Genomic DNA, 24,230 nt, shown 5'->3' with positions numbered 1-24,230 from the left:
CCCTGAACCAGTCATGAAGATGAGCTAAACTGTTTTGAGAGATTCAAGGTGTCTTTTGGGCATTGGGCCAACAGGCTGGAAGTTCTTTGGCTAGTCTCCACAGACAGTTTTAACAGACTTCAAAAATACTATGTTGTTGAATAACATGGTACCGTGACTCTTGTATTCTTTAGTTTGATACAACAGTAAGATATTGCTCTTATTTATAACTGTATTTGCAATGAAACAGGTAACAAATACTATTCAAATAATTTTTGGATTGCTGCTGCCATCTGCAGACGTGGGGACGCAGAATTCTTTCAGCTATTCACACATAGGTACCTATACTTTCTACATAACCATAAGCATTTAAAAAGAATTTTGGAATATAAGTTTGTATCCTGAGATCTTTAATGATTTACAGGTAAACTATTTATTTATGAGATCACAAACTACATAGGAAGCTGGAGTTTAAACAGGACAAAGGGAAAACAGAAATCAAGAACAGGCTCTCTGAAAAACACCAATGATGACTGGGTTCATTTTTTTCCTCAAAACCACCAAAGTTCTGTTTGGTTGGTTGGTTGGTTGGTTTTTAAATTATTTTATTGAGCACATTTCTCCCTGGTGTTCATGCAACTGTAGAAAAGAGAAGAATTGGAAGCAAAATGTTGACATTTAAACAGCTGATGCTTTATTCAAAATATTTTCAAATGGGAGACACAGAAAAAAAATAAATCAGATCTTCATAAAAAATACATTTCATCTATCTGTTGCATGCAACCCATATGATTTACATCTGAAAAACAAAACTGTCAGGACCATCTACAAATTATTCAAAGTTACGTACCCAAGTATGTGGGTGAAATCTGATAAAACAGAAGTGACACAGGAACTGACTGTGAAGCACATCAGTTTTGTTAAGCGAAGGCAGAGAATCTTTGTTTTCAGAGGACAATCCAGTACTTTCCTGTCAGAGACATCCTCTGTCCCCAAACCGTGCTGCACAAGAGAAGCCAACACAGGTCACACATGCAAATGCTTCACCACAGTGAAAACTTGTACTTGGCATGAGTGACAGAGAAGCTGACAGAAATAGGAAACAAAACATTATTTTAGAAAAATTTTTATTTAAGCACTTCAGCGTTATGTCTTGTCTAACGAAGACAGCAGACAGCCAGAAAAGGCCATCTGTCCATAGAGTAAGCACTTAATGAATAAAAGGTATGGAAATAACAGTATTTAAGAGATTAAGCCATGGACCAAATCTCTATTAGGCTAGATGTGTACGAACAAACGATAACAAGACTTAATATGTCTATATGTGCAGAACACTGGTGGAAATATAACGCTGCTAGATTTTTGTAGGATGCTTTCTAAGTTAAGGTTTCTATCGTAAGTCCTAAAGAGATGCCAGGGAAGAAGACTCAAAGAAAAATGAGCATAAGCTAGAAATGGTAATTAAAACCAAAAATGGAACAAACTCTTTACAGCTAAAACCACAAAGCAAGATCAGACTGTGAGGGGAACAATAAAATATAACAGTTAGACCAGAAGTTAGATGTAGTTTACCTAGCAGCAGAGCGATAAAGGAGATTGCCGCAATGCTTTTTTATAGTGGTTAATAGACAGAAGAAAAAAAAAATCTCTAAAACAACATTTCTTTGGCATTCATACCTTCATGCTGAGGCTGCAGGTGTTCTAGGTCTCTCAGCTATTTGCACCTTTTAACATCTGAAGGCTAGGCAAGATTTATCTCTAGCAACCTGCTCCTAGCTTACCTAAAGCTACAAGAATCTAAATCCCAGATTTCCTTTCCATTAAGTTTATAAAAATTGTATTACATAGTTCTATTATGTTACTTTTTATATATGCCATATTCCACTTTTTCAGTAAGGTTATATTAAAATTGAGAATTGAGAAGACTTTTTTCCTGGAATTGAGCCCTTAAATTCTCTTATGTCCCAGTTCACGCTGGAAGGCCAGCAAAATCCTGTTTGCTGAAGCAACAGAGAGACAAATCTCTACAGGGGCAGAGAGAGCACAGGTACATAGACAGTGGGTGTATGGCAGCAAACAGATGTCTGCCTGATCTTCAGCCCACCATTCTCCAGACGGAAAGACAGCTACTGCCCTGTTTTTTTTCTTTGCCATAAATAAATATCCCAGGCTGATGTTAAACTCTGTCTTTGCAACATGAAAGACATCATGAGCATGACTGGCGAAGGCTATAAACACAGCAGAGCGCGCTGCTTCCCTCCTGTGCCAAAACCAGCAGAGCTGACCCCAAGGCTCTGTTGCAGTTTATTTAATTCTGAGAATAAGTTTATGGGTGACCAACTATCCAGCCACATACAATTCTTGACAGCTACTATTTTCAGCAAATACCCTATATGTTTTGTGGTCACTGAGCAGTTCATTCTTCTTAGTATAAAGGCTCCAAATGTGTCAGAGGGTAAAGAGTTGATCAGAGAGACCTGCAGCTGGCAGGGTGAGGACATATTTTAGCCTTGTCTGCTCTAAAGTCATGTTAGTACAGCACAGAGCCCACACTTGAGATTTAATTCCCTGGGAGCATGTTGTGTAGTCTGGCTGAGCTTCAGGGCAGCTTGGGCATAGAGTAAGTTAGTGACGGAGGATGCAACCAAGTGCTCGCTGCCAAGACTGGGTCCGTGCTCTCACCTTAGAATTACAGCAGAGAAATAATCTGGGAAGCTGTTCCCAAAGGATTTCAGGCAACTCAGCATTTCTAGTAATGCCACCACTAGCTTTCCGCCCAGATGGAGTACAATGCTGGGTCAATTTAATGGGAACACAGCATCTCCACATTAGAACTACTGTGAATGATGTCTTCTTCTAAAACTTCTTTGCATAATTCTATAAAAATAGCCAATAGTTCAAAAAAGCACTATCAGAAACCTTATGTACAATTGATTGCATGTCTTACCACTGCCAAAGGCATTTTACTTGGAATGCAAAAAGATGTGTAATACTAGACTGTCCAAAGACAGACTTCAAATGAGGGCTGACTATTTTTTCCAAAACTAGAGCTGCAGGCACTAGTTGTAAAACTGCAGCCTTCTCTGTAAAACTTGAATGTCTTCGATAGAAAATACAAGACACATTAATAAAATCCATTTTTTATTTTGACAAAATCCTTATAAATATCAAAGCACTTGATCAATTTTACTGTTTTCAGTATGTAAAAAATACGTAAAACTTTTGTCTCTGATATGAAGCCGTAGCCTTATTACTTTCTCTTCTCAGGCAAACAAACATTTATAACCTTCGCGCGATTTGTAAACATTTTATTCATGTTCTGCAGCTACTCCCATGATAGAGAAACATATCAGATCCAACATGAAGTCTAAAAAAGGGGGTGAAAACACGCAACACACTCTCGCTCTCTCCATGCACGCTTTCCAGACGTCCCTGTTCAGAAAGAACCAACCTGAGGCCTTTCCAGCTGCATTCTTCTCCCTATGCCAGAAAACAAAAAGTGCCTGCAGGTTTTTCCCCTGTGGTTAATACTTGTACCTGCTGCCGCTGCCAAATGTCTTTTATTTCTTCTACGGTCTACTTGTGTTCTTTCCTTCTGAAAACACTCAGAAGGCACTGGGAGGCCTTGCAGCAATAGTAGCTATATTCTGGGGAGGAGAAAACAAAAAAAATCTACCTATCTTAAACTAAGCTAAAATATCTATGTCTCTACGTCTAATTTATTCAGTTATAAGAAGGCATATAAAGTCAATCCTGTTTGTTATTTCCCTCATATTTGTTCACCTAAGAACAAAAGATCTGTTGAGGCAAGAGGCACAGACTATAAAACCTATGAAAAAGCAAAATTCATGGAGAGAAGTCATGGAAGATGAGTTTGGTCAGAAGTACTACAGAGATTGGTGGTAGTCACTGCCCATGAAACCTCCGGCTGCCTCTTTCAGGTATCACTGGTTTTCACTTGTAGTTCTCAGAGTCTGAGGGTAAATCTAATCCTATACTAAGCTACAGTCTATGGCAAGTTCATTAAAAATAGTAAAAATAAATTTGGCATAAAACCAACAATCATATTCCGATAACAAAAGCTCTGGAGAGAAACACAGACTCAAGTCAATTAATAAAGACAGACATTTAAACATATTGCTATTGAGGGCTGATCTTTTATTAGGTATTGACTTGATTCTGATTTCTTTGGCTTGCTCTAAATGCCGTCTTTTGGGCTTGGAATGTAAGTGCAACCACCCAAGTTCAGCTATGACAGCGGAAATTCAGCCAGTACCTAGGAGACATTACATACCTGAGTAGTGCCATGCTCCACTGCGAGATGTGAGGTAGTCAACGTGTGTCTCACACTGCAACATGCCGTGTGTCTAGTATGAAACAGTCTGGAGCAACAGTTACTCCTGCCTCACGATTTTAAGTGGTAGGGGTCTGGTGCTGCGTGGATACAGCATTACAGTCCCTTATTGTTCAGCAAATGCAACAGACTGAGTTTAGGCGTGAAAGAACAGTTCCCTCTATGCCCTTCCACCTTGCGGTTTTCCGGTTTCAGGACAGTTTCATCAGTATAGCTGGTGGAATTCAGGAATACCTAATCCATCTGACATGACACCGCAATATACAAAATCCTTACTATTTGCTTTTTTAAAAAAATGCAATCAGTACATCATTGCTGCTACGAAGCAGTGAGAACAACAGGATCATATAAATATCTGTTTTACTTAAATGTTGTTAGTCATTACTGCTTTTTGCAGGAAGGTAAGCATGGCATTGCAGCAGTCAGCAATGAAATTATATCAGCCTTGAGATATTTTTTTCTTAAGAATTACAGTGTGAAGTCTTATATAGAAGCTAAATGTTACATTAGAGACCAGCAGAATAATCTCAGAACATCCTTTACTGCCATTAATATCAGGGATCCTGTTCAGTAATTCAGTGGCAAATTCTGGACAACTCCTTCATCACATCTGACCCTTACAATTAGCACTGCCCTCTGTGCGTGCAACACTAACGCCGCAATGCTCCCAAACCAACGCACTCAAACACAGTCAGACCTGTTAACATCGATGAACCTGCAACAACTCAGGACATACTCATCTGTAAGAAATGACTTCATAGTAACCAATAATAAAACAACACCTATTTGTTATAACAACTCACAAAAAAAAAAAAAAATCACAAAGTATATTGACTATTAAAATTAATTCAGCCTTTGGTTTCAGAGGGAGACTACTTTGACTTTACTCTTTTAATTCCTTCTGACTTCTCGTCCCTTTAAAGGCTGGGGAGGCCGGTAGTTTCTCAGCAAGCAGCAGGCGACCTCATCCTCAGCAGTGCTCAGGAGGCTGCGGAATTTGGCTAGCTGCAACCAAAAGAAACATAAGGTTCAGCAGAAAACCCTCACGCTCATACCAATGAAAAAGCATGTAGTAAATACTAAAGACACTCGTCACCTTTTTTTCCACCAGGAAGAATGGAACTGTATGGCAATTTCACCATTTCTGTCCTTGCAAATGAAAAAGGACAACTACCAAGAAAATCCCCCGAAATACGTGTAAGAGTGAAACTGCACATAAGGATTATTTGTTTCCTATATTCACACTTGTCTTCTACAACCTAATCTAAACCATTTTTATATATATCTTTTTTAGTTTGATTTTATAGTTTGGAGATTCTGGAATGTTTTGTGCCAAAAATGAGATTCCTTATGTGTACCTGTGTGCATTTTCTTGTTTAAAGAATATATGTTCACCATTAACCTGGAATAGTAGGTGTGATGCCATAGAAAGCCTCTGCAATTAGCACTTTTGATACATTAAACATGTACGCAAACCAGGAGAGATTCCTATTTTTTCCCTTGAGAAGATGCAGAACAAGCAGTTTTTCATACCTCAGCGTAAGCTTCTCTGCTTAAGCTGATCTCAGCAGAAACCCAGATCAGAGCTCCCTGTCTAAACCTCGGGAAACCTGAGTCTGATTTCTGACCTGAAGTTTGGCATTTTGTCTAATTTCTAATATTTCCAGTATTTACTATTTCTATATACCACCTTACTTCCTTTCTAGGTTACCAATGGGAGGACAGCGCAAAAATAATTCCATTATAACAGAGCATTTAGTTGTATGGCACACTGCATCTTAATTGTATTAAAAAAGTCAATACTACCTTTCTTCACCCCATTCTGAAGCTAACATTTGCAATTCAGGATCCCTGTGACTTTCTAAAAACTTAAAACTTATTTTTAATTTCTGTCAACCTGAAAAGTGCACCAAAAAGTAGGTAGTAAACTGTAAAGCCCCAAAGGAATAAAATTAAATGGCAAAACAGTATCAGCCATGGTGATGACTGATCAATCACAATGGTGAACATTACCGGCAACAAACACTTTTAGCTACATGCACACTTACATTTATAAGAATATAGCACATTTATACTTTAATACACAACATATAGATATAGTCTATGAAAAATGACTAGTAAAGAATCACTGTATTTGACATTTTCTGACACCATGTCCTCTGAACCTGTTTGCACACAGTATTTAACGTTTTAGAATGTATTAATTATAGATTCGCCCAAATAAGAACCTTTTAACCCAAACAATGGCTTGCCTTAGGGAAGTTGATAACTTAACACAGATTTTCAATCCTATATCCATATGCATTGCAGCAAGTTACAGAGCCAGATTGAGGGGAGTGGGGAAGAGAGAGAGACAGATGAGAAAAATGGATGCACTGAGTAAATACATGACTTCAAATCAGTTACAAACAGAATTTGAGGTCTCCTGACTAATAAGCATTGCATTCAGTGAACTGTTTTAACATTTTGCGCAAAGACTGAAGTCACCATTTCTACTGAGTATGCGGCCCAGTTTGCTGAATTTTCTGAGGTATTTGTAATACTGACCATGAATGAGCCAAATGCTGTGGGACAAAAATCTTAAGCTTCACTGTGTGCCCGGAACATTGATAACATACTGCAGGTGACGTACTGATCAACATCAAATATTAGAAGCTATAATCTGACATACTTCAGCGTCTCCAGTGGGAAAAACTCTTCGTACCTAAGATGATCAGCCCACTGGGGGTCACTGTTGCAACATTAATATATAGCATGAAGCTTAATTTAACAAGAACTGTAAGTAGACTCACATCACTCATGTGGTATTACACTTTTCCGAAGATAGCCTAACATAAAACCCAACTTACTACAATTGTATTTGCTTTTTATTATTCTTTTAAATTCACCAAGTTTTACACATCTGGAATGCAAGAAGAAATTTACTATTGATCTGCCAAATAAAAATGCCAGAGAAGAGGCTCGAGCAAGATATGCAAATAGTGTAATCGAGTGGAATTCCAGGATTTCTAAGTGTCACCAGAACCTTTTTTCCCGTAAGTTCCTTATGGGTTATTTTTGATTGTTAATTTTTAGAGTATGTAGTTACTTTTGTAAAAATGGATAATAAATAACTGTTAGGCAAAAAAAGGCAACAAGAAGTCAGGATAAATTTGATAGACATATTTTGTCTTTTGAAAATTTGATAAGGTATTCAGTGCCAACGTCTGCAAAAAAAATATATTTTTGGGTGGCATTTACAATTTCAAGTCTTACAAAAGCGACATTTCTACAACAGTGGAAAAAAAAAAACAAAAACAACAGACAAAAAATACCTGTTCAGAACAAACACTTATGGGCTCCCTCAGAACAATCCAGATGACACTCTCAAGAAGAGGTGGAACGGTGAGAGAGCCAAAGTAAGTCCAGTAGTCCAGTGACTTGGGAAGCAGACAGCTAGGATCAAAGTTTGTGAACAGCGCTCTTTTACCCTGGAAAGGCAAAAAAAAAAAGCTCATGGGGGTTCTAGATTAAATATATTTAGAAATGTATTTCTTACACAAAGATTAAAAAATTAAAGAGCAGGGCAATGTTATTTAAAAGCAAGAGGCCAAGATAAATCATGCCGAAGGCAGTAGAGCTTGTTCCACTATAGGGTGGATCATCCTGAATAATCACAGCAGGTGAGCTGGTGCCTTTCTCATGAGGTCTTACCTCGCCGACAGCTTTGCTGCTGCTGTCCTTGATGCCAGCAGGACACCATCAAAGGTGCCATGTTAGCATAGGCTCTCCCATAGCTACAAATGACCAGGAGATGGAAGTTGGAGGGAGAGGGGAGAAGATGTTAGACTTTCAACGTGGCCTCTATGGGGCTGGCAGGGTAACCCCACAGGTTACTGTCACCTGCTCCCCTCCCCATTCACTCCTCCCAGTCCCACAGGTTACTACTTCTCCCTGTTCTGGCTACCGGGACAGAGATGCCTGTATGAAACATGACGCTTATTTCTCACCCCGTACCCCAGCAAAAGCGGGAAGGAAACTTTTCCCTCATCTTTTTCACAACTTTCCATAAAGTATGTTCTACTCCTGTTACTATGCTCATAGCAACAGATTTGTCAGAGACTGGGTTCTGTGAGGAATTGGCCTTTTCCTCTGATCTCCTGTTGTATAAAAATTATTCTTTGACTGCTTAGTTTTCAACTTTACCTAACAAGAATGCTCCTAAACTGTCCCAAACCAGGGTTAGATATGAAAGCAGGGACTAGGGAACAGGAGGGTGAAGGGAGTAGCAGCCAGGATACCAAAAAAAAACCAAACCAGCAAAAGCAACCACCAATATTAATATTCTTTTAGAAGCATTTGTTCACCTTGATTCTGATGGTGTCCAAGCGGTCAGTAATCTTCTTCAGCTGAGGGTTGCATTCCCCAATCTATTAACACCAGAGAAAAAAAAAATACTCAAGCTCCAGAGAAAACCAGCAAAACTAAATAATCAAAAAGCAAATGTATAATGAAACTGTTTTACGTAACTTTACTTAAGGGACTGTGAAATCTGATGGATTTTGTGAGTACGAGCCTGTGACTGGCTGGTCCTTAGAAATAGTACTGGTTCGTTAAGAAGGGCTACTCCCTCACTGACAGTATTTATTCTGGCTACTCATAGTAATTATTTCAGCTACAAAAGACCCACAAATTTTACACTGTGGGGGAATAAAAGCAATCTATTTTTCATGTTTTATATGCAGGATATCAAAAGTGGCAGTCTTACATCTGAAATTTAAATTGCTTAAAACAGCGAAAACATCGTTCTTATGTATCCCAAGCAGGATTTATGTGCTGAGAAATCCGGTGAAACTTTCCTTGAATCATTATAATGTAAACGGGACAGACAGAATTACTGAAGTGTTTCTTCGCAACTGCTGCATGTAACGGCTCCCTGACTGCACCAGCACCAGCAGCAGCGCTACCTGTGCTCGGGAACCTGTGGCAGCTGTGCAGAAACCACGGATTTGACCAAAGCCTTATCCTTTGTCATGGATTGTGAGAGTTCTCCATCTGCTTCTTCATACGGAAGTCAATGAAGCTGTTGCAAGAGTTTAATTTCAGCTTAGAACAGGTACAGAAGGCAAAGAGGTATATAACAATTATACGGAAATTCTCCAGTTTCTGGTTTTGGGTTTTTTTTTCTTTTTTTTTTTTTTTATTATTATTATTTTTCAGGAGAAACAAGAAACAAGCTCAGAAACAAACTGTTAAAGAAGCATTCAAACCAAATCAGATTGCCCTCTTAAAGAAACCTGTTAGTGAAGTACAAGTGATTGGGATCCATATAGGGGCAGCTGAATTAAGTTCCACATCTTATGTTGTACAGGAGTGCAGACTAGGCAAACTGAAGAGCTTCACTGACTTGAAAATCTATTAATCTGATATTTTTAATCCTTGAGGGAAAGTAAACAGTATGAAGGAAACGGTATCATTTAATGCCCATATAAGACAAGTCTCTCTTTAGCAATAATTGTACCAACCATCACCATTATCCCTTTGGGCACATAATGCAGATTTATTAAGAAGGCTGAGGCATTTTTTTCTTACCTTCAGAAATACAGCCATGACTGCCAATCCATCTGACTGACGAGCTGCCTCAACAAAACTGGAATACTTTTCTGAGTTCCAGTGGACCACATGAAGCTGAAAAGCAAGAGACACAGACAGCATCAACTCCCGCTGAACTCAAATAGTCACAAATTAATACTACAACTTTACTGGTTTTGATACTCTACTTCACTCTTCCGCATCCAGAGTCATTCAGTTTTCTAAATGCAATTCTTTTTTGAAATTGATAAATATGGAGTTCATACAAATGGCAAAAAGCATTTCCAGTGGTGGGGATTATTCAAAATTTAGCAGCAATCAACACACTACAGTGCCTGGCAAACTGTTGTTGGGTCCCCAGATTTTGAACAGTGAAGCTAAGACAAGATATCCCATGCTTATATAACTAAAGCTTTTAAATCCATTTTTAGTACAGCTGATTTTAGAAAGTGATTGAAAATCATGAGAATGTTATTAGTTGCTCCTCTTTTTCCTTAATCAAGCTTTCAGTAGCTTTAATCAGCCGCACAAATAGCTCGAAAACAGGCAGAGGAACACACATTAAACTTGCACTGACCCCTTTTCCCTTGTTTAGTTTAAGCTGAACATCAAAATTTCGCTTTTGATACTTTCCAAATGTCGTTTTCTACGATTACCAGTAGTTAGGCCCTCACAAGCAGCTTGATTATCTCAGGTTTGAGTATTTGCGTTTCCAACATGCATTATTCTGGAACTGTCCTGTGGTAGTTGCTTAAGCAGCTTAAAGACACCACCGAGCCACGTGGAGAAAGGAAAAGCCCATGATGTCTACCCCCACATCACCTCTGTCCCTTCTGCTAAGCCAAATTTCCTAAATCCTGGCCACGCTCCGCAGTGGGAGCTCCTGGTTCCCGGGAAGCACCGAGACATTCCAGCCTTGAGCAACGGTCCAACTGCCAAACTGGAGATAGCACAAACACTCACACAGCACTTAATCTTAAGTACTTTACAAACTTTAATTACTCTTGGAAATCCTCAGTGGATTAGTAAATCTTACTACCCGTAGTTTTTAGATAAGGAAATAGAGGGTCAGAAACAGGTCACGGGATTGGCTTTTCTAAAACTGGTGACCGTCTTTTCAGAGTTTGAACTTTACTCTTTAGGAGTGCTGAAAAGCAGCTCCACTGAATGACTGAAACTGGGATGAACCCCTGAAAAAAAAGGCTTGCTTTTGGAATACAGCACTTCAAGACCTGTAAAGCAAGAGTAATTTAGGAAAGCTGGAACTTGCTTTAAAGGCTTTCTATGGAAGCAACATATCTGTGTGTTAGGAATAGGAATCTAGGAGTGTTAAGATTTTGACTCCGAATCTCAATTCTTGCCTAACCCCTATGAGTTTTAATTTTCCATACCTCTAAAACAGAGCTGTTATTTCATGTTACAGGGTATAATTAATCTTTGCTAAGCACTTGGACTCTAAAGTGCTGAAACATTACTTCCAGCAAGCAAGGAATTCCACTGAAATCAATAATAATACATGTATGGTAATGATGAAACACATGCGGGCTCACAGCTTCGGAGATCCTTGAAGGAAAGTTGCTAAAAATATTATAAATTAAACTGGGAGGAGAACACAATCGACTAAAGCATTCTCAGATGCATTAGTATCCTGGAGCTCAGAGCACCTGCACCACTCATTCTTATAAGTTCACAAAAGCTACATTGAACAACTTTTAAAGAATTACATTTTTACATACACAAAAAGGAAACAGATACTCTCAGTCAAAATTGACTTTTATTATGGATTTTAAAAAGCAGAAAAACAATGAAGAACAAAAAGCAAAATTCCCACAACTAAATAAAGCCCACTCCCACACCCTCATAGCTTTGCCACCCCCACCCCCCCACCCCCACCCCAAAACCAATCCCCTCCCCAACCAAAACCCCCAAACAAACAGAGCTGTGAAACATTTTTGGGTACAGCCCCACTCTCACCACTCTCAAAGGCTTGCGACTTCTCTTTAAGGAATATATCCCGTCTTACCACCGCGCTGTCACTGCAGCTTGTGAAGAGACCTTGATCAGACCATACGTTGCCACAACAAACGGAGCCACGGATGCCTTCTGCTTCCTGGTGGGCTTAGGGGGCTGAGCCTTGCAGTCTTCTTTACCTGTACACTAATTCTTTCTTCGACTCAGTTGATGCTTTTTCTTGAAATCTTACACATCTTCCTTATGAAGGGGAGCACTGAAACCATCTTCATGTCTCCTTCTGAGGTATTTTCTTTTGTGTGAACAGTACTCAGAAGCCTTGATCTTAATTCTGGGTTTCTTATCCCAAAGCCAAAGTGACATCTAGAGAGCTTCTTGTGGAGGGTTACCCAACCAACAGGTAACGGAAAGGATTTTAGACTGGCTAGAAATTCAGAGATATTTTCTCCTTCCGTTTGGTTTCTCAGATGGGAAACATATATATATTTTCTCAGCTAGAAATTTGGTTTTGGTACTTAATGGTTTTAAAGCACCTCTATTAATTCTTTATATTCCATCTCACCTGGTTCCTGTGGAAAACATAAGCCTTTAAACACTGCAAATGTCACTTTTCCCCATTAGTCTTAGAAAACTGATTTTTTTTCTGACCACTATCTCTTATAGCATTTCCAGTAAAATCTGATCACACCACTGTGCATACATTTCATTTTTTTCTTCTTTAGTATTGTCTCTTACTTTTCCATTAACATTTATTTTTATACTTTTTCCTTCTTTTTAACCCCAGAAAACTTTTCACTGTCTGAACTATGTGTTGTTAAAGATCCCAGTCTCATCAAAATACTCCACGTTACTTCCATTTGCAAAGAGGAAGCAGATACTGAATACTTTTTACTGTAGACTACTCAAACGCACCAAAGGAGACAGAGCAGGAGGGAACTCCCCGTGCCAGAGCCGACGGTGCACTTCTCCCCGTGGCACTCTGCCTCCGCAGGAACGCAGTACCTCCACAGACAGCAGGCACCCCACAGACATTAAGGGGCGGTTCTCAACGTCAGCCATAAACATCACATTGCTAAAAGCACCGCAAAACGCAACACTCCTAAGTCTGGCATAAACTTTACGTTGCACAGGCCCCAAATCAAATCATTCTGTGGTTTGTAACTGAAGCTGACTTGGAAAATATTCTCCAAGGAAGAGACAGTGAAAGACAAAGTTTAAAATAACTCTTGAACATTAAATCTTGCTCTTATCAAGCTCTTGTCTTCTGTACTCCTTTTTTAATCCTCTCCAAAGCTTTCAAATAGGTTCTCCTTTGAGAAAGGACCAAACGTGCAACACTTCAGGAAGACGGCTTGTCTTTTGATAACATGGGGGGAGAATGAAAGGCGGGAAGAGGAGGGGCAACATTATTCTTACAATGGAAAACTAGTCACAAGCTTAGAGGTACAGATGACTCCATGTAAAGCCTTACCTCTGCCGCGTACTTCATCCCATCCACCGCGTGCTCGGAGCCGGCTTCGTCGTTGGACCCCCAGTGGAAGTGAATCTGGCGCAGCCTGTAGGTCCCGCTGAGCGGCCCCCCGGTCAGCACTGGAAACCCAAGCAGAGGAAAAGGCTTCACTGCAGGAACAGGAGCCACTACCCACATCCTCTAACCTCACACCAGATTTCAGTCTTCGGACAGTCCCCTACTCCTTTGCAAAAGCTGTCTCCCTTTGAAGTGCTACAGAAACCCTCACTTGTCCAGGATATGACTTTCAAACCTGCATTTATGTATAGATGAATGGGTTACGACTCACTAAAGGGTATGTTGTTATCACCATGTTTGTCTTGTTATGGGTTGGATATTTCTCAGAAGACGGGAAAATATTTCTGTTTTGCAAGTGGTTTACTCTCGTGAATGCATTTAAAAGAATCACTGAGAAGTTAAGCTGAAAATACAGGTTTTTTGAATAAAGGGGAGGATCAGAATAATATAATATAAACATAATTTCTTCTCTTTGAAATTTGGAGGAAAGTCGGTGGAGCTTAAAAAAAATTTCAAGGCTCTTTCCTTCATTTGCAACTAGATCCGGTTACATCAGATTGAATTTTGAGAAAAAGGAATGTATATTAATATAAATAAAATAACACTACATATGCATTGTACAACTGCAATATTGCTGACACTTATTTAGCCAGAGCTATGAGGTGCAGCTAAGGACTTTGGGTTTGTCTAGTTTGGAGAAAAGGAGGGTGAGGTGTGACGTCATTGCTCTCTACAGCTTCCTGAGGAGGGTAAGTGGAGAGGGAGGTGCTGAGCTGTTCTCCCTGGTATCCACTGACAGGACGCATGGGAATGGTTCAAAGCTGTGCCAGGATAGATTTAGACTGGACATTAGGAAGCATTTCTTTACCAAGAGGGTGGTCAAACACTGGAACAGGCTTCCTGGAAAGGTGGTTGATGCCCCAAGCCTGTCAGTCTTTAAGAGTCATTTGGACAACAACCTTAACAACATGCTTTAACTTTTGGTCAGCCATGAATTGGTCGGGCAGTTGGACTAGATGATCGTTGTAAGTCCCTTCCAACTGAAATAGTCTATTCTATTCTATTCTATTCTATTCTATTCTATTCTATTCTATTCTATTCTATTCTATTCTATTCTATTCTATTCTATTCTATTCTATTCTTCTCTATTCTGTTCTATTCTAGCCAACTTAACACAGATATGAGTGGGCTTTTCATTGTTTTGCTTTTGCTAATCAGAGTTGGAACCAAACCATCCCTGCACAGAGACTTGAATGTGAATCACATTCAGAAAGATTCCTTATTCACCATAAAACAAATCACCCCACTCTCCTGGCTCCATATCTCCTCTGAGGGTTTGGGAATTCCTCTAGGCTGGTTTACTGGCTCATTATAGGGATTTTAAGGGGAAAGGATAGGAGTTTTAACCAGATGGTTTTTAAATCAAGAGCACTAGTGAGGACAATAGTAGGTTTTTCTCTCTTCTAGGTTTAGTCCAAAATGTACACTTTGTTAGGAACAAAATACCACCAAATAAAGATAAAAGAAGAATTTCTTAAGTTGCCTACCTGTTAACACAAGTAAGCTGGCTAATGAAAAGGAACTGGAACTGCTTATCTGTGGGGAAACATATCTGACCTCCTTAAAACTTCAACTCAAAAACCTGCTTTTACAGAGCCTATAAACCTAGTGAACAAAGGGGATAGGGAAGTGGCACGCCTAAAACAAATTCCTTCCTTCAAGGACTGAAAACTTGGAGGCAAATGATCCTAGAAATGTGTAAAGATCAGTGTTCTAAGTGGCTGAGGGAAAACAATTACGTAGAAATGCATCAGCATTCAGTGAAATACTTCTGCCGAAAAATGTGGAAAATGGCCTGATGATGTACTACTTCATATAGTGATGGTAAAACCCTTCCATTCCAACAGTAATTAAGGAAGAGGTTTTTAAAGTCAGAAGCTCTTTAAGGCAAATATGAGTATCTCAAAGTTTGAAAAGAGCTGGAAGAAGAGGTCTTTGAAGCATCAGAAGACCCATTTCAGACAGTGGAGCTAATGTGGTACCCAAGAGGATAAACAGAATTACACAAACAGTTACAGACTTGACAGCCCAGTTTCAATGCTGGCCAAAGTGAAGAAACAGTTTATATGGAAGTCACTTAATAATGTATTAAAAGATGCTAATGTGCTTAGTAATAATTAATTTGATTTTTTTTTTCCATAAAACCACCATATGGCAGGAGTTCTTACTTCACAGGGGTGCCCCAGAGGCCAAATTTTGGCCCTAGAAAATTCAGTATTTTTTGATCAATGACCTGAAAGAAAACAAAAACATTACCGATAAAGTTTGTCAGTGACAAATGTTAGGGAAAATAGTGAATAGCTCAGTTTATGGATACAGAAGGATTTGAATTCTTTGATAAGTAAGGCATGGTAGTGGCCAAAATGTAAAGCCATGTATGTGGACTGAAGAATCTAGTCCATGCATAGAAGATAAGGAGTCTCCTGAAGGAGACAGGGGATTACATTTGTCAATTATCTGATCAACATCTGTCAGTGTTTTGCCATGACATGAGCTATCTCCTTGGAGATATGGCCTGAGGAAAGCAGTAAGAAGAGGATCAAATTACCACTTTGGTGGTACCAGCTTTGGTACCAGTGTAAGCCTACAGGAACACTATGATCAGGCCCTGTCACTGGATGGAGTGTGAAAGTGGAAGAGGTTCTTGGTGTATTCATATTCATATCTATTACTTCTTTTTTTTTAAAAGAAAAAGAGTTTAAACGCTGAGTTGATCAAACTCCCATCAGAAATAAAGTGTGTTTTTGATTTTTTTTTAATTGTGAGGGTAATTAACAATTAGAACAACTTACCAAAGGCTGTAGTAGGTTCGTCATCGCTGGAAATTTTGAAATCAAGATTGTATGTTTTTCTAAAAGATGTGCTTTAGTTCACCCATGCCTACTAGGCTTGAAGCTGAGATTAATTCTGGGAAGTCCCGTGGCATCTGACACACGCAAGGTCAGACCAGATCACTGACGATCAGCTGATGCCTTTCAGGCAACATCCAATGTTGCTTGTATCGACAGGAAATTTAAGAATTAAACTAAGACTGCCCAGGAAAGCAAAGTATGATGCTGTCTCCATCTATGTCTCTCCTTGTTGCTACTATAAGCTAGCAGGTCCTCAGGACTAATGGACAGGGTGACCACACACCAGTCCTCCTCTGGCTTTGACCCTTGTGAAAACTTCATATGGGCTTGGATCCTCAGCTAAGCCTCGTGCAACCACAAGAGGATTTTATTGCTTGAAGAATCTGCACTCCTACAGTTTCAAGGGCAGGTGTGCTAGCTTGCCTACCATCTAACAGAAGGTTTTAAAGATGAAGGCACTAACATTAAAAAAACTATGCTAAACCAGAGAACTTCTAAATAAGAGTTATTGCTTGCAAAAAGGGAAGCTGCATACTCCTAGAAAAGCCTGGGACAATAACACTTTTCAGAGAAGAAAAGGGATCACTTGGGATACATTTCATTTGTTCTGTATTGGCTCTTTCCTGACACAAGAGGTCCAGGCATGGATTCCAAAAAAGGGAAAAAATATATAACCAAACCTGCAGCTAAAGTCAAGATAAGAGACTTGAGCGATTCGGTTGGAATGAACCTGTAATGAGACACAAAGGATTCATCTGCAGTGAGAGAGAGCAGCATTTGAAAAATTGCACACAACACTGTTCAAACAGGGGGACTGGCACTATCTAGCAGGTTGGGGTGGGTCAAAAGGGAATCCTAGTTCTTTCTGAGAAACGCAGCCTCCAACTCATGTCCAAATATGTTCCCACATTGTATCATGCTGAAAGAAAAGGAAAAAAGGAATCTCTCATCCGGAGGAGCAAAGCCTTACTGTTTATGAGGAGTCTGTACCCGGCAGTGAGACGTACCCAGGCTGTATGCACTCTACTCAGGAAACGGTGGAAGAAGACACAGTGCAACAGCAAAGGGACTAACCTGATTTGTTGACGGTGTCATCAAACTCAACACTGGTGGAGTGTCCATTGTTAAGGATGATTTTAGCAGAAGCCGGATCGTAATTCGGATTTAGAGGACGGAGAGAGGGATCATACTTGGTTTCCTCAGTTTTGATGTCGATAGGTGACTGACGGTCTCCATTAGCAACAGGAAAGACCTCCTTCCAGTGGGCAGGCCCTGCAACACATCGGAGAAGAAGTCTAAATTGATGGCAGCACCCTGCTTCAAATGAAAGCAGACTCTGCTTGAATCGTTCTTGTTTGCATCTTTTAAATGCAAAAAGGGTGCATCAGAAAAACACGGATCAAAATATTCAGCTATTTTTGCTGCAACACATTGCAACAGCAGCTCTCAGGACCTCTTTATCTGCCTTGCATGGTATATCTAACTGTATTTGGCCTTTGAACAAGGCCACATGCAGTAGGTAGAAATTTATTTATTCACAGTTAAGACTTAACTATGCACAAGACATCCAACAAATGCTCATTTAAATCAAGCATCCTGTATCCAACGAGTACTGTTCCCCAATAAATTTTTAACACACCATTTCTGCCTAGTATCACGTCTCATGTCTTTAAGGATTACCTCTTACCTGTCCAAAATCCCTGCATTAAGGTTTTTTTTATACCTTAGTCATTGGCTGCAAAAGTCCTGAGAACACATCTTCTACTGACAATGCTGAATGAGGTGGGGAGATGTCAAAACGATAAAAAGGCTGAGTGGTGCGTGGACTCTCCTGGGGCCTGAGGGCAGTGCCTGCAACCTCAGCATCGCTGACAACCGATCACCTCATTCCAACCCATCAACCCTGCAGCCAGCTGTCACAACACAAGAGAGTCACCCTCTAACCATAAAGTCTACACGCACACACTAGTTGTTGTGGTTTGGGCTGGGCTGGTCACTAAAATGAACGACAGATGGTTCTGACAAAATCAGCAAAGAACAGGAATGCTCAGGACAATGGTGCCTGCACAAGGTTTGGATTTCGACTACCTCCTACTGATAAACGGGAGTAGACCTTCCAGACACAGACTTGCACTACCATTCACCAGAGTTAGCTAGAAATTAAAATGCTAAAGAAGCTGTTAATCAATACTAGCCATCTCAAGTTAACCTTCCTCTCTCCATGCAAGCTAAGCCAAAAGTCAGCTGAAGATGATTATCTCTGTAAATCAACAATATGGACAAGAGAAAAATGGCAAATGTAATTCGAAAATAGAAAGAAAAGCTTCATCGGTGAGACGTGCGAGGTGTCTGTTCTTATATACTAAACATCAGAGAGTCATCATCAAGAATATATGTGCCATTGTTACCATATTTGAATAATAAACAATGAGAAAAAAAGCCATAGAAGAAAAAACAGGAACAATAAATTGCTTGGGGAGTATGTTCTATAAGGTAAAGATAACAAACAAGGTTTGGGATGGAGAAGAGGGTAAGATAAGGGAAAAGGGAGAAGGAAAAATGAAAAAGGAAAAAGGGAAAAAGGACAAAGGAAAAGGGAAAATCTGCCAGGCTAATGATCTTTCAGTATTACAAAGAGCATAGCACCTGTTTTTCCTCAAGGCTTATCACAGGTAAAAAGGATAATAAATCAACTAAAAGAGACTGGATATAAGAAAAACTTAAATATGAGCATCAGAACCTGGTCTTGTAACACCTGCATTACTGAAAATCCTCATAACTCCCTATATGGAAGGTAACTGATGGCAGTGTAAAAATCAGCCTGTTGTTTTGGGTCTTTCTGGATGGCTTAGCACATAAACAAACATGGTGACGAAAAGGATTAAAAAGTATTCCACTGTGATTAATGGCCTAACATCAAAAGCTGCCAGGCAGTTGTCTCTCCTCGGCTTCAATAGAAGTCAACATAGCTCAGAAACTCGCAGGTGCTAAAATAAGACAAGCGCCCCGGCAGTAAATCAGGGAGGGAATTGTCCCACGGCGCCGTGGGGAAGCCGCCTGCTCAGCCACCGGGGCTGAGCCTGACTCGCCTCCGAGCAGCACCCAAAAATGGAAGAGGGAAGGAGTAGCTTGTAAAGACCAGCCTAACATTTAAACCTCAGGTAGAACAAAGGCAAGGGCCTTCAGTCTTGAGTGGTTTAAAAAGTCCTTTTGCTAATGACTCTGTTAACTAAACTTATTAAGCGAACCACTTCTAAGAAGGTAAAAATCCTACTGGTTTGAAACAGAAAGCTGTATAAACTTAATTCTTCTCGCTTCACAAATGGTCATCAAAGCTATTCAATATTTTAATTACATACAGTTTAGCAAATTTTAATTGTGTTTAGATCCTAGTACCTTGTAGTTAGAGATGCAATGTACCATTTTATTAATTGAAGAAGCACCACTCCGTCATTTATACCTAACTAACTGCTGCAATTTAGGATGCTAAGAAAAAGCTTATTGCTACTTAATTTTAGTGTTTAGGATATTCATAAGATGAGGAAAGCCAAAATACATTTATGTGCTTAACTACTTGGTCCTATTGCTTCATCTCAGCAATAACTATAGTTACTGTACAGTAAATAATATGAATTACTTGCTTTCGTAAATAACATGGATGTGCCAAAAAGAGGACCCGAGGCTGCGATTCTGGAATTAGCTAACTATGCAACAATAAACTTCAGTTCTAAAAAGACACTGTACCTGCTTTTGTACTTGTCCTTAGCTCAGATGACCAAAATCATCTTTTGCTTTGGTGATCAAACACCTGCCAGCAACACGAGACTGACAGAAGTCTGACCTTTGAAAATATACAGAAAAATAGCAAAAAAAAAAAGCTCATTTTTTACCAGTTGGTTATATCAAGAGGTATTCCTTACTGGATTCTCTACCAGCAACCTAATACAATTATTATACTCTTGCCAGTGTAGGAAAACCATTGTTCAGTGCCCCACTATGGACCTCATTCCAAAGCAAACGTTGTGTATGACTCTGGGAAAATAACACCTTACAGTTGGAGGAACGTGGACGTGATGCTCAAATGCATGTCATACAATGAGATTTAAGCCAGTGGGATCTCCCGGGTGAAAATTTCTTCTGCATTTGGACCTGGTTTATATGCCTCTGTCTCAACATAATGTACAGTTTAATTTTCTAGTTACGTACTTTAAGACATACCCAGGAATGTGTAACTCGACGATTCACCTCCTTTCATTTTTTAATTTACTGAAGGAACTTGATTAAATATACCGGTTTTTGAACTTATGAAATTCCCTTCTATTGATGGGAAAATGTTCTTTTGCTAGAGGAGAGTACCTAGCAGCTATTACCAATCAAAGCCATTGTGACCAAGACTTAGGATAAAAACCTGAACCACCCGCTCTGAAGACTGCGTGCCTTTACTTTGGACACAGGGTTACTCGATACGCTACACACCGCTGTCACTTTTAGATTAGGCTATCGCTACTTATGGTACCCCCCAGCATCGCACACATTCGGTTCATGAACGAGATCTCATAAGGAAGGTGGTTATGAGTTCGTCAGGAAATACAACTCACTACAGCACCTAACAACGGTGCTTTTTTACCCAGCTGGAGCTAAAGGTGATGAGTTCCATCAAAAGGCTAGACTAACTTCAAACAAGCCTAGCGGAGAAGTCACGGAATACAGTTCAGTGTCAGTAAACCTCTATACTTGCATAAAGAGAGTACGTACGTAAAAGTCGATTACTTTTTGGACAGTTTGCTATTATATGCAGAAAGTTTATTAGTTTGGTATGACCTGACCTCTGCAGGATCACATCCTCATTTATTTCTTAAAAGAATCCACTGCTCAGTTTATCATATACAAAAATGCTTAAATTTATAGAGTTAGGTTTGCAAGTAATTTAGTTGCACATTAGGTTACCATAAGATTAGCTCTAATAAAAAGAATTGGAAACTCATAATGGGTAAAGTTAAGTGTTGTGTTTTAAAGCAGACATCAAAATTATGTAATTATTCTCAGGGAGAAAAAAAAAGATAAGGAATTCGTACCCCTTTTTATTTATAAAACACCTCAGTGCTACAGCTGTAACTAGACCATGATACATTTTTGCAGCAAAGCACAACACATGAGTACGTTCCATATATTTTATTAAACAAATAGTAAAGTGTAGGCAATTGATTCTTGATTTCTCTTTTAACTAAGGCAATTCCCCTGTTAACTAAGGGCACTGTTTCTGTGACGGGGTGAGAACATTCCCCTCTTCACAGGAACCTTGAGCAGCAAAGAAATGCATGCATGGTGCCACGCTGAAGCCAGTTTCCCAGATCCCAGTATTACATCTCCATACATAAACACCATCAAAACTGTGAGGTAAGAACAGTGGCAAGAAAGCAAAGGCCAAAGTTTGCATAGGAATAAAATAAAGCCTCATTGCATTTCAGAAATACGTGCATCAAAGCAGGGGAGAACATGTAGTTCCATGTATACCAGTCAGACCATGTCCTTATACATAGATATACCATATATGCAGACATGTATGCGTAATATTTAACAGTTTACTTCACACACAAAATTATTTGTATTGCAGTTATTATTGCTAAGGAGCAAATGAGTTTTCTCCCAGTTTAGAAAAACAGTGCTTTTATCACTGCAAGTAACAAAAGCAGAACTCAGAGTAAATGCAGATGTGCAGATGTCTTTCCAACTCTTCAGGAAGTCAACTTTAACATATGACTCCACCAAATTTAATTAATTTCACTTTGTTGCTACCTCCTTAGCTACAAAAGCTCATCTTAGTCTCAGGGCAGCTATTCAGGGCCACGCAAGGCAACAAAATTTTTCAAGAATCAGCAATATCTCCTGCATTTGCAGTTCAGCAAAACAAGAAATAAGCAAACCCAATAAAATGAAGGCATAAAAAGAGAAAAAGCTGAAAATTAAACTGGTGCTGGTGAAGAGCAGTGAAGTGTTGGGTATCCACACCTCTCTCCTTTAGTCTGCTGTGAGAGGCAGGGGAAAGGGGAAGGACTGATGAAGAATCTCAGCAGTTGGGGGCTCCAAGAGAGCAGGAGAGGGAGAAACTCAAACTCCACCCCAAATATGCTATCAGACAGTGGACAGTTTTATAGGAGAAACGGGGCCTCCAGCAAGCTCCAGGGCCACCCCGATAGAAATTCTGGTGCCCTCCCCTTCCTAGAAGTTGAGAATAGCAAAGGGGGAGGGATAGGATAAGGGAGGGAAAGTGGGCTTCTTATCTGGAGGGTGCAGGTGAAGTCCACAGCACTCTTGGAAAACATATGGAGAAACAAGTTTGAAAAACAAGAACGTATTTACGTCTTCAGGGGAGGGGTAGAGCAGACTGCACAACAGTAGATAACACACCTAATCATTGCAACATCACTGCTATCCACCACCACCCAGTTTTTCAGGAAAAGTATATCCATCCAGAAAAGATTGAACAAAAGGACCAGGAAGGAAAAGTAGCACTTGCGCAAAAGAGTGTTCCAAACTCCAAGTAGCAATACATATGAAGCATACTCCTATAGGCATGAGTATATGCAAACATAACAGCTTTCGCCTTTTACTATCATGGTGGTTTATTTCTCTGTGTAATATAACAGATAACGTAAGTTATTCCATTTACCTTATCAGAGCAAAGCCTCCAATTTAGAAAAGCGCTTTCATTTCTACCTGCACGCCTTGTGAGCCGGTCTGCGCACAGGAGCAGCGTTTGCATGACTTACAATGCAAAACAGAGGAAAGTCTTTAAGCCTGCTGATGAGCACATCTTGGGACTTCAAAGACCGACAAGATTAAGGAAACCATGAAACAAACTAAAATCCAAAAGCATCTCCGCTTAGGTGCATAGTTACACATTCAAATGACCGATTCTAGTGCCTGGTATTTCCCACCAGACAAGAGAAGCAGAAGGCAGCCAGAGTCGGAAAGGTGCTGCCACAGGTAGAGCAGCCCTCATCACCGTGTCCATCTCATCCACTGCGCCTATGTCCGTGCAACTATTCAATCAGACGGGCAAACAAAACCCTTACAGGGAACGAGACACCCCAATTTTCCAACTCAGAGCCAAACCCCGACCCGACTATCGCAGGCGATGCCGCACGCGTGGAAACACCTCTCCCAGCAGCCAGCCTTGCATCATGCCGAGACAAAAATCTGCTCGGTATCACGTTGCAAAGCCTCGACAGCATTTCAGCTCGTTCAGCTTTCTCGGGGGCTGGGGGGGGGTGGGGAGCTGCCGAGCCCAGCTGCGGGACGCGCCCTCGGGGCTGCCCCGCTGGCCGCGGCGGCACCGGCCGCCCCGACAGTACCGTGGGGAACACCGCTTCCCCCCCTATCCACCCCGGCCCGCCGCCCCCCACCGCCTCCCTACCGTTGTGCTCGTCGTATCCCCAGTGCAGCATGGCTCTGGTCTCCTGCCGGGACGGGACGGGACGGGACGGGACGGAATGGGACGGGAGAGGCGGCCGCACCGCCGCCCGCTTTGAAGGCGACGGGCGGTGACGCCCCGATGTTCGGGCGCCGATAAGGAGCCTCCAGCGCTCCGCGCCCGCCCAGCCCGGCCCCGGCCCCCCGGCCCATCCCTGCCGGTTCTACCCCCCCCGTCCCCCGTCCCCGTCCCCCGCCCCCCTTCCCATCCCTCCGCCGCTCAGCCTCCCCGCAGCGCAGCGCCGTCGGGGGGGGCCCGGGGGCAGCGGCCGGCTGGCAGCCGCGGTGCCGCCGGGCAAGGGACCGCTCCGACAGAGCAGTGCTGTCACCCCCGGGCCAGCCAGCCACCTTCCCGCCGAGGCCGTCAGCTGTGGGGCCAGGAAAGACGGGGAAATAAGTGTCTCTTCCTGGGGATTCTCCACCCCCTCACCCCCCCATCCCC

At 40.9% G+C, this 24,230-nt stretch overlaps 1 protein-coding gene across 1 annotated transcript; it reads right to left on the bottom strand.

Annotated features, from left to right (window-relative positions):
* Window positions 1-3,107: 3,107 nt before the first annotated feature.
* Window positions 3,108-23,922, bottom strand: LOC309686418 (carbonic anhydrase 13-like). The gene is given in 10 exon segments (XM_082499072.1): window positions 3,108-5,338; window positions 7,648-7,803; window positions 8,680-8,742; window positions 9,905-10,000; window positions 13,347-13,465; window positions 16,256-16,281; window positions 16,996-17,009; window positions 17,011-17,045; window positions 17,390-17,587; window positions 23,733-23,922. Coding segments are annotated over 10 exon segments (852 nt in total). The 5' UTR covers window positions 23,764-23,922; the 3' UTR covers window positions 3,108-5,224.
* Between the last annotated feature and the right edge of the window lie 308 nt (window positions 23,923-24,230).

This window comes from Vanellus vanellus (assembly GCF_965231255.1).
Source record: "Vanellus vanellus genome assembly, chromosome: 2".
Classification (NCBI taxonomy): Eukaryota; Metazoa; Chordata; class Aves; order Charadriiformes; family Charadriidae; genus Vanellus; species Vanellus vanellus.
The sequence above is the reverse complement of the archived record's forward strand: the minus strand, read 5'-3'. Positions and strand labels throughout refer to the sequence as shown.